The following is a 14,940-nucleotide window of genomic DNA, read 5'->3' as shown; positions in this document are numbered from 1 at the left end:
TACTGTATATTTAGTAAATATATACAGCACAGACCTCCACTGCACTACAGCAATAGTTACAATTTCTCCCCTGCTAACATGAATAGGTTAAATCATGATCCATAGTAAATAACATGTAGTTGTAATATGGATCATTTAACCTATTCATGTTAGCAGGGGAAAATTGTAACTCTATTACTGCAGTGTACTGGAAGTGTGTACCAGGTTAATGTACGCACTTCCAGTACATTGCAGTAATAGTTACAATTCTCCCCTGCTAACATGAATAGGTTAAATGATCTCAGAGGCAGATGCATGATCGGATTTGTAGTTTCACAACAGGTGTGTGAAAGCAAATACAAATGTTTTATTCTAAAACAATCTTAAATTAGAGTTCTTCATAATAGAAAGAAATTGGCTTAAAATCATTAGTCTGTATTGTCTGTTTTTTTAAATGTCACCTGTCCCTTTAAGAAAAAGTATCGGTAATTGGTATCAACAAGTACATGAGAAGAAGTACTTGGTCTTTAAAAAGTGGTATCGGGACATCCCTAAGTAGGAGCGCCTAGAACAAGGGCAAAAGCAAACTGCAGTATCATCCCTCAGGAGCAATCCCAGATTTTGGGGTGCTTTGCCATACTCCATTCTTTGTAGATGGAAGCGCACACACTCCTGGGGATCCAATCATGCATATTAATAGAACAACAAGTGATTCCTCGGTTAGGATAATACCCACATGTCTGACCATCATTTTATGCAGGGGTGCGCAGTTCCTATTGCCTGATGCCGGGGACATGCAGTCCTGGGCACCGGGCAGGTTTTTCTTTTTTTTCTACATTTGGCCCTGTTTTCAAGGTTCCCCCTGCTCTTCTGGGGGACCCATGACCTTGGAAAATGGCTTCAGGATGGAGAGTAGAGAGTAGGGAGTAGGGAGTAGGGACCTGCTCTGTGTGATCAGTGAGACAGGAGCGCTGTATTCACAGATCTTCTGTATTAGAGGGCAGACTCCATAACGGGAACCTGTCACCTCTGAACGCTATTACATGGGGGCTTGTTGGTCCCTGTGTGATAGCAATAAAGTTAAGTGAAAAAAAATAAAAGGAAAAAATAATAAAATACATTAAAATTAAAACAAGCCTGCTGCCCCTGCCATCTGCATGCAAAAAAACGCATGTGTAGGGCATTGTGTGTGTGTGTGCGCGTGCATGCGCTGAGTGCTGCCCCCATTCCACTGTGCCATAATTTGGTAGCTGGGCAGCAGGGCTCTGTAACATGCATAATGTGTATTAAAGGGTAAGTTCACTTTCCCAAATAATTTGAGTAAATGGAATTACCCGTTCAAATCTGGCCCCCTCTCTCCTTTTTTTCTAAACTTTTTTTTTTTCATAATTTTTTCATATTTTATTTTTATAAATTTTTAGTAAATGTTTTTTTTTCTTCTTTACTATTGGGGGCTCTGGGAAAATATCAGGGGTCTAAACAGACCTCTGATATTTCCCTTTTGAAACAGTAACAGAGATTGAACCCTCAATCTCTTTCTTTGCAGCCCTGTTGTGGATGAACAGGAATCCTCTATACTGAGTGCCTCTGATCATTTATAACTTGTGGAGATAGTATGTTTACTATAACCACAATCATGAATGAACAGGAGGTGATGTAGAGTTATTTACAAGCAGTCCGTAATCAGCTGATCGCTGAATGTTTGTATATCGCTCTCCATTCTGACTCACTGTCACAGGAGGCTGAGCTGGCAGTGCAGGGAGGAGAGCTTGGTCTATTTTGACAGCTGACTCCTCCCAATGCATCGCCGGCTAGGCCTACTGTGACAGCGTGCAGCAGTCTCCGCCCCCCTCACCACTCTCCTGTCACAGGAGGCTGAACGGGGTGGTGGAAGAGGAGAGCTCACAGTGCTCTTCTCCCCCCCCAGCCTCCTGACAGAGGGGACACATAGCAGCATGCAGCAAGGAGGAGAAAAACCAGGGATGCATTGCAATTTTGGCCGAAATATGGTACTTTCGCCATTTTGCCCAAAGTGCTGTTTTTGGACAATATGTTTAGGTGGCCAAAATTTCGGTGCATCCCTACTTAGGCCCCTGGCTGCGTATGGAGCCGTATATTTGCGTAGCCTAAAAAATGCCCAAAAACAGAATGGAACTGAGATGCGTCCGGGCAGCATATTTTTGCGTATTTACACGTGTATAGTTCATGAACATTTCTATTACAAATGATGCATTGTGGGATTGCAAATAGTGCACGCATATACGCGCATATATACGCAATATACAATTTTGCTCTTGCGTTGTGTGTGAATGAGGCCTTAGAATGGTTAAATACGGAATTTGGTTAACACAATTTTTTGTATCACAACAAGTAGATTGTCATTGAAGAACAAGTATATTGGACCCCCCTTTAGGCCTTGGAAAAGTAGTTTTAGAAAAAAAAAAAAATTCCACACCCCTGTTTATGTCCGTTTTTAATCTCTTTTTATTAGGGTTTCTTGCAAAAAGCATGAAGCAAAAATAAAATTCAAAAAAAAAAGAAGCTCAATGTGAGGTCAGACATGTCACAATATAAAGGCAATATAAAGGCACAGAAAGCTTCTTCAACAGCACATACAGTATATGGCAGATTACAATTCACATTAGACATTGCATGACATAATTGTATATGTCCTTTTTTATGAATATTATTTTAATAAAATGGACAGTAACTAAATCAACCAAATATAATGAGCCTGTGTTTGTTTTTGTATGCCTGGGATTTTGTATGCTCCATGCATGGGGTGATAAGATGGATGTAATAGGCCTTGATAGGTCTTGTATAATTTGCTTTAAAAATGCAAATATCATGGAGAGCAACTTGATCTGGGGGAGAATGAGTAACATCTCCAGTCAATTTGTGATGAATCTGAAGCATTTTATCCCAGAAAGGCTTGATTGATGGACAAGTGTCTCATATGTGTAACATTTTTCCCCTATCTGATACACATCAGATGCGGTTTCAGTTTCAGATGTGGCAGGGTTGAATTTATGGATAATGGTTGGGCAGCGATACCATCTAGATCTAGAAAGTATCTTGTCGTTTTGTTCCTGCGCCTGTCCTGAGATAGACATTTTATGAGTGAAGGTTAATGCCTTGTCCCATTCAGCCTCCACGGAGGTGATACACACATATTTAAATAGTTTGTCCCTTTATTGGACATATACTAACCTCCTTCCGTGACCCAAAGCTCAGTATGACGCGAGCTACAGTTCGCGGTATACTGAGACCGCCACAGCCGGGATGGATCCCGACAATGCTGTCGAGAGCGACCTAGCTATGTGAATGACAGCTTGCACTGCCTAGCTAGAGGCAGAGATTAGCTGTGCCCGCCCCCTCCCCTATCCGTTCTTCTTGTCAGCGCTGGAGGATCGGAGCGGGCGGGGTGAATCCCTGTGGGGAGCGGTGACTGTCAGTCGCCACTCTGCAGGGAGATGATCGAGAAGTGAGCGGGCGGGGTGAATCCCTGTGGGGAGCGGTGACTGTCAGTCGCCACTCTCTGCAGGGAGATGATCGAGAAGTGAGCGAGCGACGGTATGCGTTTGCTCATTTCGCGATCTATTGAGCCGACATGTGAGTTTAATTGTCGTACATCAGCTCGGACTATGAGGATGAGTGATTTTCACTCACCTCATAGTTTTCCTTTAAGTTCTATCGCTAAATCGTGCTTTGATTGCATGTTGCAGCCCGCTGTGCTGAAAAAAGTACTGCATGCTCCAATGCAGTGGTGTGAACTGAGCCTGTTCATGACAAGGCAAATTGCCTTGTCTAGCGTTGGGGCTACACTGGAAAAAAGGACCATCACAGCCCCAACACATTTGGAGCGAATCAAGCCTTAATTAATCTGATCTTATAAGTCATTTGGGTTTATGTAAAATATAGGTATCTGTGCCTAAAAGTTCTAGTCACAATATAAGAATGCACTTAAAAAAGAAAACAAACCTGATTTCCCCTCTCCATCATTAAACTCCACCGTGAAAGTGTGTCCACTGTTGATGATAACTTTTGCAGAAGGTGGATCATAATTAAAATGGAGAGGCATCAGACTGGGGTCATATTTTGCATCCTGTGTTATAATATCAATAGGTGACTGACGGTCTCCATTGGCGAGAGGAAACAGTTCATGCCACACCTCTGGGCCTGTGATAAAAAAACAAATATGTATTATTTGCTTAAATGTCGCTTATTGTCAAATCTTTCCAATCGGAAAAATCTGACATCTGAAAAGTGAAAGAAATAAAAATCCGAACTGACCCGAAACTAAACTAAACAAATTAATTGCTGGGTTACATGTCTACTGAGGACCACAACAAACCTGTGGAGTGTTATTATCTAGGGGCAGATAAGTAAAATAAGCTGATTATGCTGATTATTATCAGTAACATTCCATCACTTATCTATGTAGCTTTCATAGCTGACTTGATACAGCTCAGTATCGCGTGACCAGAATAACCAAAAATCTTTACAAACAGGTTAATGCTGAACTCCATGCAGATATAAAAGAGACAAAGTATTGCAGCTCAGTAATCATATATGCATCATAAAATTAATGCATCATTAAAGTAGAACTCTAGGCAAATCAAATCTTAACCCTTCCAGTGGGGCTACCCATGCACTTCAACGGTTAAGTGCTCGCTTTGGCTAGGGAGTTAAAATAATAAAGTTATACTACCCTGAACAATGATCCCAGCTTGCTCTTATTTTGGTCCCTTCAGCCTCACTCCCCATTCACTGCAGTGGTCTACAATGTATTGCAGGGGCAGCCATAATTTGTCGTCTGGAGATCTACTTTACAAATGACGAGCTTAATGAGATCCAACAACGCAAAAACACCTGCATTCAGGGGCGGGAGGGGGCATAACGGTGCATTGAAGTCAATGGCACAGCAGCCACGCCCCACCCGCCCGCAGTGCGATCGCCCACACCCGGAATGCAGGCGCGTTAGTGCCTGCGTTCCGGTCCAGTGCGATCTGCAAAAATGCTGCAAGCACTATTTTTGCAGATCGCATTGGACTGGAACGCAGGCACTAATGTGCCTGCGTTCTGGGTGCAGGCAATTGCACTGTGGGCGGGGTGTGTGGCTGCTGTGGCATTGACTTCAATACAACCCCACGCCCCCTCCCACCCCTGAACGCAGGGAGCTGGCCGGCTTGCATCCCAGTGCGTTCTAGAGGCCGAACACTCTGCAACGCAGACTTTGTGGTGTAAATCAGCCCTCTCTCTTGGCTGTCTCTTCTCTCTCACCTCACTCTCTCCCTTGTGTCTATCTGCTGTCTCTTCTCTCGCTTTCTCTGCTGTCTCTCCCCTGACTGTCTTTTCTTACCTCCACTGCAGCAGCTTTCCAGGTCTCCTCTCGTGCGCCGGCGTCCTGTCCTCCCACAGTATGACTTGGCGGCGGAGGACGGAACCAAAGTAGAGAGGTAAGTGCAGGGGGGAGGGGGAGAAGGCTGCACACTGTTTACAAGTGAAATCGGCGACATCGTCGATTTCACATGTAAACGAAAAATCGTCTGCCTCACTCTACATTCAGTCCGGCTTGTGCAAAGCAGGACTGAATGTAGAGAGGGCAACTTCCCCACAAGGACACCGCTCCCGCCCCTCTGCGCCGTGCCGCCCCGGTGACCTTGTGGGGAATCCGGGCCTGGGTGTCCCACCCCTTCAGTCGGCCGCCACACTAGCACAGCGGTAGCAGAGCCATAGCTAGCTCCTTTTGCGCCCGAGGCAAGGGAAAAAAAACGTCCCCCCCCAACAGGTGTGTGATGTCACCCAGCGCTCCCCTAACAGGAAGTAATGTAAAGCACTTCCTGTTCATTCATAACTGGGGACACATAGTACTATGTGTCCTCAGTTATTTACAAACATTGGAGTGATCGACTGATCGCTCCAGTGTTTGTCCTGCACAGAGGATTGGTACATATCACTGATATCTACCGATCCTCTGCCGCTCGGCCACGCACAAAGGGGGGCTCAGCCTGCAGCTTCTCCTCTGGATCCCTGCTGCTCTCCCCCGCCTGTATGCAGCAGGGATCCGAGGAAGTGAAGGAAACGCAGAAGCCAGCAGGGGAGGGCAGAGGAGGGAGCTGATATCACAGCAGCATGACCGCGCGGTGAGGAGAGAGAGCCGCTGGCTGTCAGATCCTAGCCAAGAGGGGAGGTAGCGGTGTAGGAGCCAGCTGGGATTGTGGTTTGGGTGAGTATAACTTTGTTATTTTACCTTGTTAGACAATACAAGCATGTAACCCTTGCGTGCCCAGCGGTAGCCCAGCTGCAAGGGTTAAGATTTGATTTGCCTGGAATTTTGCTTTAAACGTGACCTGGTATCAGCTTCTTGTATAACAACTGGAGTGTGAGAGGAAGCAGCAACACAAGGAGCAAATCAGTTCATGTGCTAACAAGAAGCATGGTAATGGGAGGAGAGAGCAGAGTGACAAAGATCAGCTTTTTACTGTGCTACTTCTTCATTCACTGTCCAGTCACAGGCTGGTGGTGGGTCTAGGACAACCTGGGCACAGAAAATGTAGGTTGAACGATGATGGCCATCAAACATCTAGCAGCAGAAAAATGAACTGTGGGGAAATTTCTGGATTGAAGCTGAATATTGCAACAATTGCAATAATGTTATTTTATTTGTTTAATGAGCTAATTACTTTTAACTTGTATTTTTTGGCTGGAAATCTGCTTCAATGTTATTGTTTTTGTTATCTAGACTGACTGTGTTATGTAATATAGAAACTTTTAAGTGGAAAAAAAAAACAGGTTCACTTTGATCCTTCCCTTACCAGCAGCACATACTCATTTTTACTTTGCTCCTCTGCTGTTTTGTTCAGTTCCCAGATATCGTGTAAGCTACCAGTCGCTCAAGTAGTAGCTTACATTGGGACATGGACTCTTTATGTGCTGGTGCTTGGTCCAGCACTGTCACATGGAGTGAGCAAGTATGTACTTTATTCCAGCTGCATGGAGCGACTGGGGTGATTAAGAAATGCATGTACTGCTGGGGAGGGGGACATAAAGGTAAACATTTTGCTTTGTCTTGCATTCCTGATATGCAGGCTGGCTGGCTCAAGAAAGAAAGAGGCAGCAAGTGTGCACACACCGCCACCTTCCTGAACCATACCAGGCCACATGCCCTCAACATGGAGAGGGCAAAATCCCCTTCCCCAGCAAGGCACCTTGTCCCCCATGTTGATGAGGACAAGGGCCTGATCCCCATATCTGGTCCCCAAGAGGCTGGGGTCTTCAGGGGTGGACTCCCTTAAAGTAAGGGGGCCCCCAACAAGAATGAGTAAGGGGTATACAGTATCTCTGGTTACTTACAAAAAAATGTGGGCTGTAAATAGAAATACAAACACCATGGCAAAGTACAATAAATCTGTTGTCAATCCAATCACGTCCAGCGATGTACAACCAGCATCAAACCCAATGAACAATGCCAACGATCTGCCAACAGAAACACAATGACCCATGCCAATGATCCTCTCCTGTCACTCTTACAGATGGTTGGTGATGTTGCCTGACATCATTGACCAAATATGATCATGACCACATCTGGATACAGACATCAGATGTCACCCAGGATCTCCCAGCAGGTTTGTTTACAATTTGAAAGCTGACAGTGGGTTCATGGGTTGCTAGGACACTGCAAGGGGGGGGGCTGTCCGCTTCATACCAAACCATTACACAGAGCAGCCACTAACATACTAGCCGCTAACATACTAGCCACAAATGATGCTTGCAGGCGGCACAGCGGGACGTTGTCATTTAGTGGCAGTAGTAATATCTCTTCTACATAAATGCCTGGTGATCATAGGGCACTGCAGGTATGATCTGACCACCAACTGGCATCTGCATATTCTGGTGACATCCTAAACCTAAAGGTTCCCTTATGGTGGCAATTTATGTTTACCATATAAAGTGAAACGTGTAAAGCAGAAAATTTCAGTGCTAGCTTATTCGAGATCACAAGACGTTTTGTAAACATTGTTTCCACGGTGAATCGTAGATGACCAAGATTCAGAAACATTGGTTTCTTTGCAAGATTAAGTAAGTAATATCAAGTCTATGGGCACCATTATGGTACCAATAAACTGCATGATTTCATGCTGGGTGAGAATTAGGCTATGTATGGTGCCAATGTATTTTGGTACTAAGGCTGGGCACACACCTTACAACCATCGCAAGACTTTTGTCTTGCGATGGTTGTAAGGTACTTAAAAAAACGTACGATCTGCCTATCTTGCATAGGCAGATCGTACTTGCGATGATTGCAAGCCACGCCCACTGAGGGGCGGGCTTCCGAAGACCGCAATGCCGAACGGGCAGTGTGCGCTTGCGCACACCGGCCCGTACGGCTGTTATCGTACGGGCATGCCACAAACCCGCCGAACATCGTACGATGCTCGGCGGTTTTTCGAACATGTCCGTAAGTTCAAAGTCGTGCGACCTTACAGTAGTAGAGGTCGCACGGCTACCACACACCTTACGATAATCGTACGATCGCGGGATTTCCCGCGATTATCGTACGATTATCGTAAGGTGTGTGGGGACCTTAATACACAGCAAAATTCAGTGCCTGATGAATATTAAACTTTAAATATAAAAGGATTTCCCTAGGGAGCAAAAACATACACTTCCAACTACCAGAAGCACTCGCAGTCAATGCTCTTTTTGATGAACGAAAAGGATCAAATAAATGCAGTGAAGCTCATTGGGTTAGAGTACAGGCATTAGAGTCTCTACCTACCTGACTTCTGCCACTATATAGCCAGTTTGAATATTATTGTTTTATACCTGAGCCAAAGGGAAGACTGTGTGTGAGGCTAATAAGTATTGAACGGAGAGTAGGGTCTAAAGGAGACAACTAAAAGACCAATATTTACAAGTGATGCCATCAGTTTTAAGCATCAAATGTGTCTGTTAGGTTGGTTGTTTCTGATCACCTAGATGGTGATAATGAACACCGCTGGAATTCTCCATTCTCCAATTATACAGACCCAATCCTATCTTCTAAAGAATAGAGGCAAACATCAACGTACTCCATAAGTGCCAGAAACAAAAACTGCTCTTGATCCCAAGAGCTGGGTATCCTACTGCAATAGTGGATGGGGAAGGGTTGAAAAGGGTGAACAGCCAACAGGTGATTTAACACATGTAAACAAACTAACAGAGGTAATAACACATGTGTAATTCACATTTTACTTGCATATAAATTAGAGGTGCACCGAAATGGAAATTTTAAAACCGAAACGAAACCGAAATTAAAAAAAATGTCAGGCCGAAACCGATACCGAAAATGTTTTTTATTTTTTTCAATTTTTTAAAATATTTTATTTTTTGTAAACTTTAATTTTTTTATTTATTTTTATTCATTTTTTATTAAATATTTTTACTTTTAGGGGCTTCTGGGAAATATTAGGGGTCTAAACAGACCCCTGATATTTCCCTTTTAAAATAGAAAAAGAGATTGAGAACACAGAGTCCTCAATCTCTTTTTCTGTGTCCCCTGTTATCAATGAACAGGAATCCTCTGAGTGTTCCTGTTCATTGATAACATGAGAACATTGTTTGTTTACTATAACTACAATTATGAATGAATGGGGGTGATGTAGATCACTCTCATTCATAATTGAGGATATAGTAGCATACCATATTCTCAATTATGTACACACACTCAGCAATCACTGATACTCAGCATATTGTCAGTACAGCTGATTAATATACTGCCATCTTGTGGGCATTTTGGTTACTGCACCATCTTTTTCTGTGTTCCCTCCTAATGTATGATGTATTTAACCCCTTTCTTCCTCACACTGTCTTATGGCATCAAAATGGCTGCTTGTCTTATGGCCACATGATAATATGCTTGGATGGGAGGGAAACATTACCATATTTTGACCTGCAAATACCGTCATTTCTATCATCTGCTACATCCTGTTGTCTGCACCTGCTGCATTCAATAAAGATCTTTGTGGATGATAAGGTATTTGGTGAGTTCAGCTATCTGTTAAAGACTGTCCGTGGGGATTGTATCTGCCTTCACAGGCCAGGCATAGAGGTCTTAGCAAGGGATAAATCACTAATACAACAGTTGGAGTCAAAATACACATCTTTAAAATAACGACAAAGACACGTTTTAGAAATGTTTAGTATTGACAATCTACAAACACATACTTCTAGATAATTGCAGGCTTTTTATTCATTGCATACCTTGTTTCTCTTTTCTTTCCCAGTCTTCTGATAGTGGCCATTTTAACTAAGGGTAGATTACTATATCTCCTTACTTCCTGGAACTCTGGCACATGTGATTACGACATGTGACAATGCACATCAACTCAGGAAATGAAAATGCCTTTCCCTGAGATCTTGTGAGATTACAGATGAGATTTCCCAAAAATGCTCTGCTGATGTAACCTTCCCAGGATGCACTGCTTGCGCAAATTACATTTGTGCCATAATGGACCAGGAATTGGATAAAATAAAAACATGTTTGTTAAACTAATGACTGTCAGCATGCAGAGCTGTGTGCTGAGGTACTTTTTAATGAACGAGGTAAAAGGTGCACTTTAAGAATATGTAAATATTTAATGTCTATAGTTTATCTATAGCTCCACTTGATAGGCCTAATTACACTATTGCGCTGCATTTTTGCACACATTAGTATGCGTTAAGGCAGCCAATTCATTTGAAAAGCCTGCCTAATGCACAAAAACACAACAAAAAAGGTGCATGTAGTAGAGTGTACATATTTTTACTCCTCTGTACTGTCTTGAAGATATCTTTTAACGTATATTGTGTACTAAAAAGCCATGTCATATGGGTTTATCAATCCACAGCAGAGCAGCACAACACCAGCTGATATTACAATCTATAGAGTTCAAACACTAAAGAGTCAGAAGGTTAATGGTTAGCAGTTGCGTTGTCACTGCCGTAAATAGGAACATACAGTATTTAAACTTCCCTATCTCCCAGCAGAAGCAAAAGCATGTTCTCTTTTTTGGATAAAATAAGTTACAACAACAAAAATGTGACAAGAGTTTTTGCCCTGCTATGAAAAAAAAGTTTGGCTGAAATTGAGCTTTCATGGCCCTTTTACACCAGTGCACTGTTAACACACCGCACCATGAGGCATGTTACATGCGTTGCTGCACTGTGGTGCCATACATTGTGAATGATCATTCAAATACACATGTGTGCTGCAATACGCCACATGGCAGTATAACCCACGGTGCGGGAAATTGCTGCCTGTCCCATTTTTGTATGCGCTGTGGTACATTTTAGTCTATTAATTTTGAATAAGCTGGTTAACATACCGCACATCAATGCATGGCAAGTGCATTGCAGTGTACAGTGTTGGAGTGTAAATGGGCCCTCAATGCTGTCCAGTGTTGCCAACCCTCCTTGACTTTAAGGGGCACTACTATATTTTCAAGATTTGTCGTTGAAAACTTTATTTTTTTAGTAATGTTTGCTGTATTCATACTGTCCTGCTGCAAAACAAAATAGGGGGAATTTAGCAAAACTGGAGCAAACAGAATTTGGAGCAGTTGCCCATGACAACCAATCAGCATCTCTCTTCAGTTTGCTCAGGTAAGATTTGAAGATGTGACAGAGAAGCTGATTGGTTGCAGTGCAAGTCTGCTCCAGTTTGGATAAATTCCCCCCTATGCCCTTCTGAGTGTAAGATTTAATGTGCTACTTCACAATAAAATTCATTTTTGCTTACAGGTCAGGTCAAGTCCAGTGGGCTGAGTTACCCACTACCTTCTTATCTCTCGAGGACTCTGAGGGTGAGCTATTCCTGACATTTTGGAGTATGTTTCAAATGAAATCAGAGACAAGAGCTGTGTACATTACTGCTTATTTATAGAGGATGTTTTATGATGCACTGCCATTATATGGCTTGAGTAAAAGAGTACTTTTTGTGGTTACTTTGGTGTGCTCAATGTGAAGGGCTCATTCTCATAGGTGTACACATCCATATGCATGTAGCTGCGTACAGCCATGTCCTCCCATAGGGTTGTATAGGCAGATGCAAGCAATTACAGTGGTACCTCGGTTCACGAACTTAATTCGTTCCACGATTCTGGTCGCGAACCGATTTTGGTCACGAACAGAATTACATTTTCCCAATAGGTTCAATGTAAATAAGGTTAATCTGTTCTGACCCCTAGGAATGTGGTCGCAAACCGATTTTGGTCACGAACAGAATCATATTTTCCCACAAGGTTCAATGTAAATAAGGTTAATCTGTTCTGAACCATATGTGAAAAAAAAATGTAACCACAAAAATATGAAACAAAGTACAGTACAAAGAGCGTAAACACTAACCTTTGCACTTTCTTTGGAGCCATGCTTGATTGAATAATACTGTACAGTACTGTATGTGCTAAAGCACACAAAAAAGCTTCACAGCAAGTGTGCACAGGTCTGTCTACGATCGCAATCTTAACTAAAGGAAGCCACGACCATGTGTCAGAGCGGGGAAGATGGCAACGGTCATGTTCGTCACCCGATTTGGAGTGCGTGAACAGAAGCAAAATTTTACTGAACTTCCTGTTCGCAAACCGAATTGTTCGCGAACAGAAGCGTTCATGAACCGAGGTATTGCTGTACCTGTTTCACCTGTCCCTCCCGTGTCCAGGTCTCTGCACGGGCATGCCTGCCATAAAGCTGTGCACGCTCATGTGAATGACCCTGAAATCCTTGCCGGGGGTCAGTGATCTTTTCCACAGGGTGATAAATAAGAGGTGAAATGCCCAAAAAAGTGGAAGAACTCTTTATTTCTCTGATAACAGTGGTGTGGAAACTAAGGGCCTGAGTTGATAGACCTTCAACTTTTGTTGAAGGCATCAGTGTGACAGCAGTTTAAGATGCTTCTGAGATCATTCAGAATTCAATGGCCGATGCAGATGACCTCCTTCTGTGCTGCACTTCACCTGCCTCAAGCGGGTTGTGCATTCCCATAGGCTTGTATAAGAGTGTAACTTGAACAAAAGGTCATTGACACGGCCCTAAAGAGGGCAAGAGGAGGAGGAATGGGGTAAAAAAAAAGATCATATGAGCAATATTACACTATTTTTGGCTACCGTATATACTCGAGTATAAGCCGAGTTTTTCAGCCCATTTTTTTTGCTGAAAAGTGCCCCCCCTCGGCTTATACTCGAGTCAGCGTCTCGAGCTGGCCAGGTTTCTTCTTACTTACCTCGCCGAGCGTCGCGTCGCGTCACTGCTGCTCCGGTGGGCGGCGCTCCGAGCAGGGTCACCCGGAGACTGCCAGATGACCCCGCTCGGAGCGCCGCCCACCGGAGCAGCAGTGACGCGACGCGACGCTCGGCGAGGTAAGTAAGAAGAAACCTGGCCAGCTCGAGACGCTGACTCGAGTATAAGCCGAGTTCTTCAGCCCATTTTTTTTGCTGAAAAGTGCCCCCCCTCGGCTTATACTCGAGTCAGCGTCTCGAGCTGGCCAGGTTTCTTCTTACTTACCTCGCCGAGCGTCGCGTCGCGTCACTGCTGCTCCGGTGGGCGGCGCTCCGAGCAGGGTCACCCGGAGACTGCCAGATGACCCCGCTCGGAGCGCCGCCCACCGGAGCAGCAGTGACGCGACGCGACGCTCGGCGAGGTAAGTAAGAAGAAACCTGGCCAGCTCGAGACGCTGACTCGAGTATAAGCCGAGTTCTTCAGCCCATTTTTTTTGCTGAAAAGTGCCCCCCCTCGGCTTATACTCGAGTCAGCGTCTCGAGCTGGCCAGGTTTCTTCTTACTTACCTCGCCGAGCGTCGCGTCGCGTCACTGCTGCTCCGGTGGGCGGCGCTCCGAGCAGGGTCACCCGGAGACTGCCAGATGACCCCGCTCGGAGCGCCGCCCACCGGAGCAGCAGTGACGCGACGCGACGCTCGGCGAGGTAAGTAAGAAGAAACCTGGCCAGCTCGAGACGCTGACTCGAGTATAAGCCGAGTTCTTCAGCCCATTTTTTTTGCTGAAAAGTGCCCCCCCTCGGCTTATACTCGAGTATATACGGTATCAGTTCTGCTGCACTTTTTAAGCTTTTGTGTTTTCTTTGTGCAGAAAAATATCTGTCAGGCTAGATACTGTGTTTGTTCTTCTAGATGCATGAATGACGTGCGTATGCAGGTGTTTACATGCTATACGGTAACAGACCTAACATCAAATCGTGTTTACATGCGTCTACAAGCATTTGATGCATTTAGAAGATCAAATTGATTCCTAGATGCACCTGCCGTCTATTTTTTTCTGAACACAATGTGCGAATAGATTCATAGGAAATCATTAGATGCATATACAGTGTATGCCTTCAGACAAGCTTTTTTTTTTTAACAAATGCATTAAATTGCACCTAGTGCAAATGTAGCCTAAAGATCGTCACCTGATCTTGTCCAAAACCATAAAATACATTTATGTGTTCAATGCATATACATTCAGAATTCCCATAGTAGCATACCCCATTAAGCATGTAGCTTTGCATATTGCATTGCATACAGGGCCGGATTTACTCTCTCTGCTGCCCAAAGGTCCCCCCCCCCCCCCCCCCCCCCCAATCAACGGAGAATGGCAACCAGGTGGCAGGGGCGGCAGGGTTAGCTTTATTTTTTTTTATTGTTTCTTTATATTTTTTTTTTACTTTTTTATAACTTTTTTTTACATTTTTAGCTTATCGTTTTTATAATTTTTTTTCACTTAACTTTATTGCTATCACACAGGAGCTAGCTAACAAGCCCCTGTGTGATAGCCTTTTGGAGGTGACCGGTTCTCTTTATTGAACCTGTCACTTCCAATACAGGAGTTCTAGCACAGTACTGTGCTGGACCTCCTGTGACAGCTGACAGAGGAAGAGCACAGCTCTCCGCTTTCACTGTATACACGGAGCAGCAGAGTTAGTGTTAACCCTGCCGCTCTGCTCCCCACA

The 14,940-nt window shown here is 44.1% G+C and overlaps 1 protein-coding gene across 1 annotated transcript in view; it reads right to left on the bottom strand.

Moving 5' to 3' along the window:
* LOC108786461 (carbonic anhydrase 13-like) overlaps positions 1-14,940 on the bottom strand; it is a 65,178-nt gene that overhangs the window by 39,073 nt on the left and 11,165 nt on the right. Inside the window, exon 2 of the mRNA XM_018555762.1 lies at positions 3,961-4,158. Within this exon, the coding sequence (XP_018411264.1) occupies positions 3,961-4,158 (198 nt within the window). The remainder of the gene's footprint in view (positions 1-3,960; positions 4,159-14,940) is intronic.

This window comes from Nanorana parkeri, unplaced genomic scaffold, assembly GCF_000935625.1.
Source record: "Nanorana parkeri isolate BGI_ZX_2015 unplaced genomic scaffold, ASM93562v1 scaffold213, whole genome shotgun sequence".
Classification (NCBI taxonomy): Eukaryota; Metazoa; Chordata; class Amphibia; order Anura; family Dicroglossidae; genus Nanorana; species Nanorana parkeri.
Note: the sequence above shows the minus strand (reverse complement) of the source record. Positions and strands in the feature narration are given on the sequence as shown.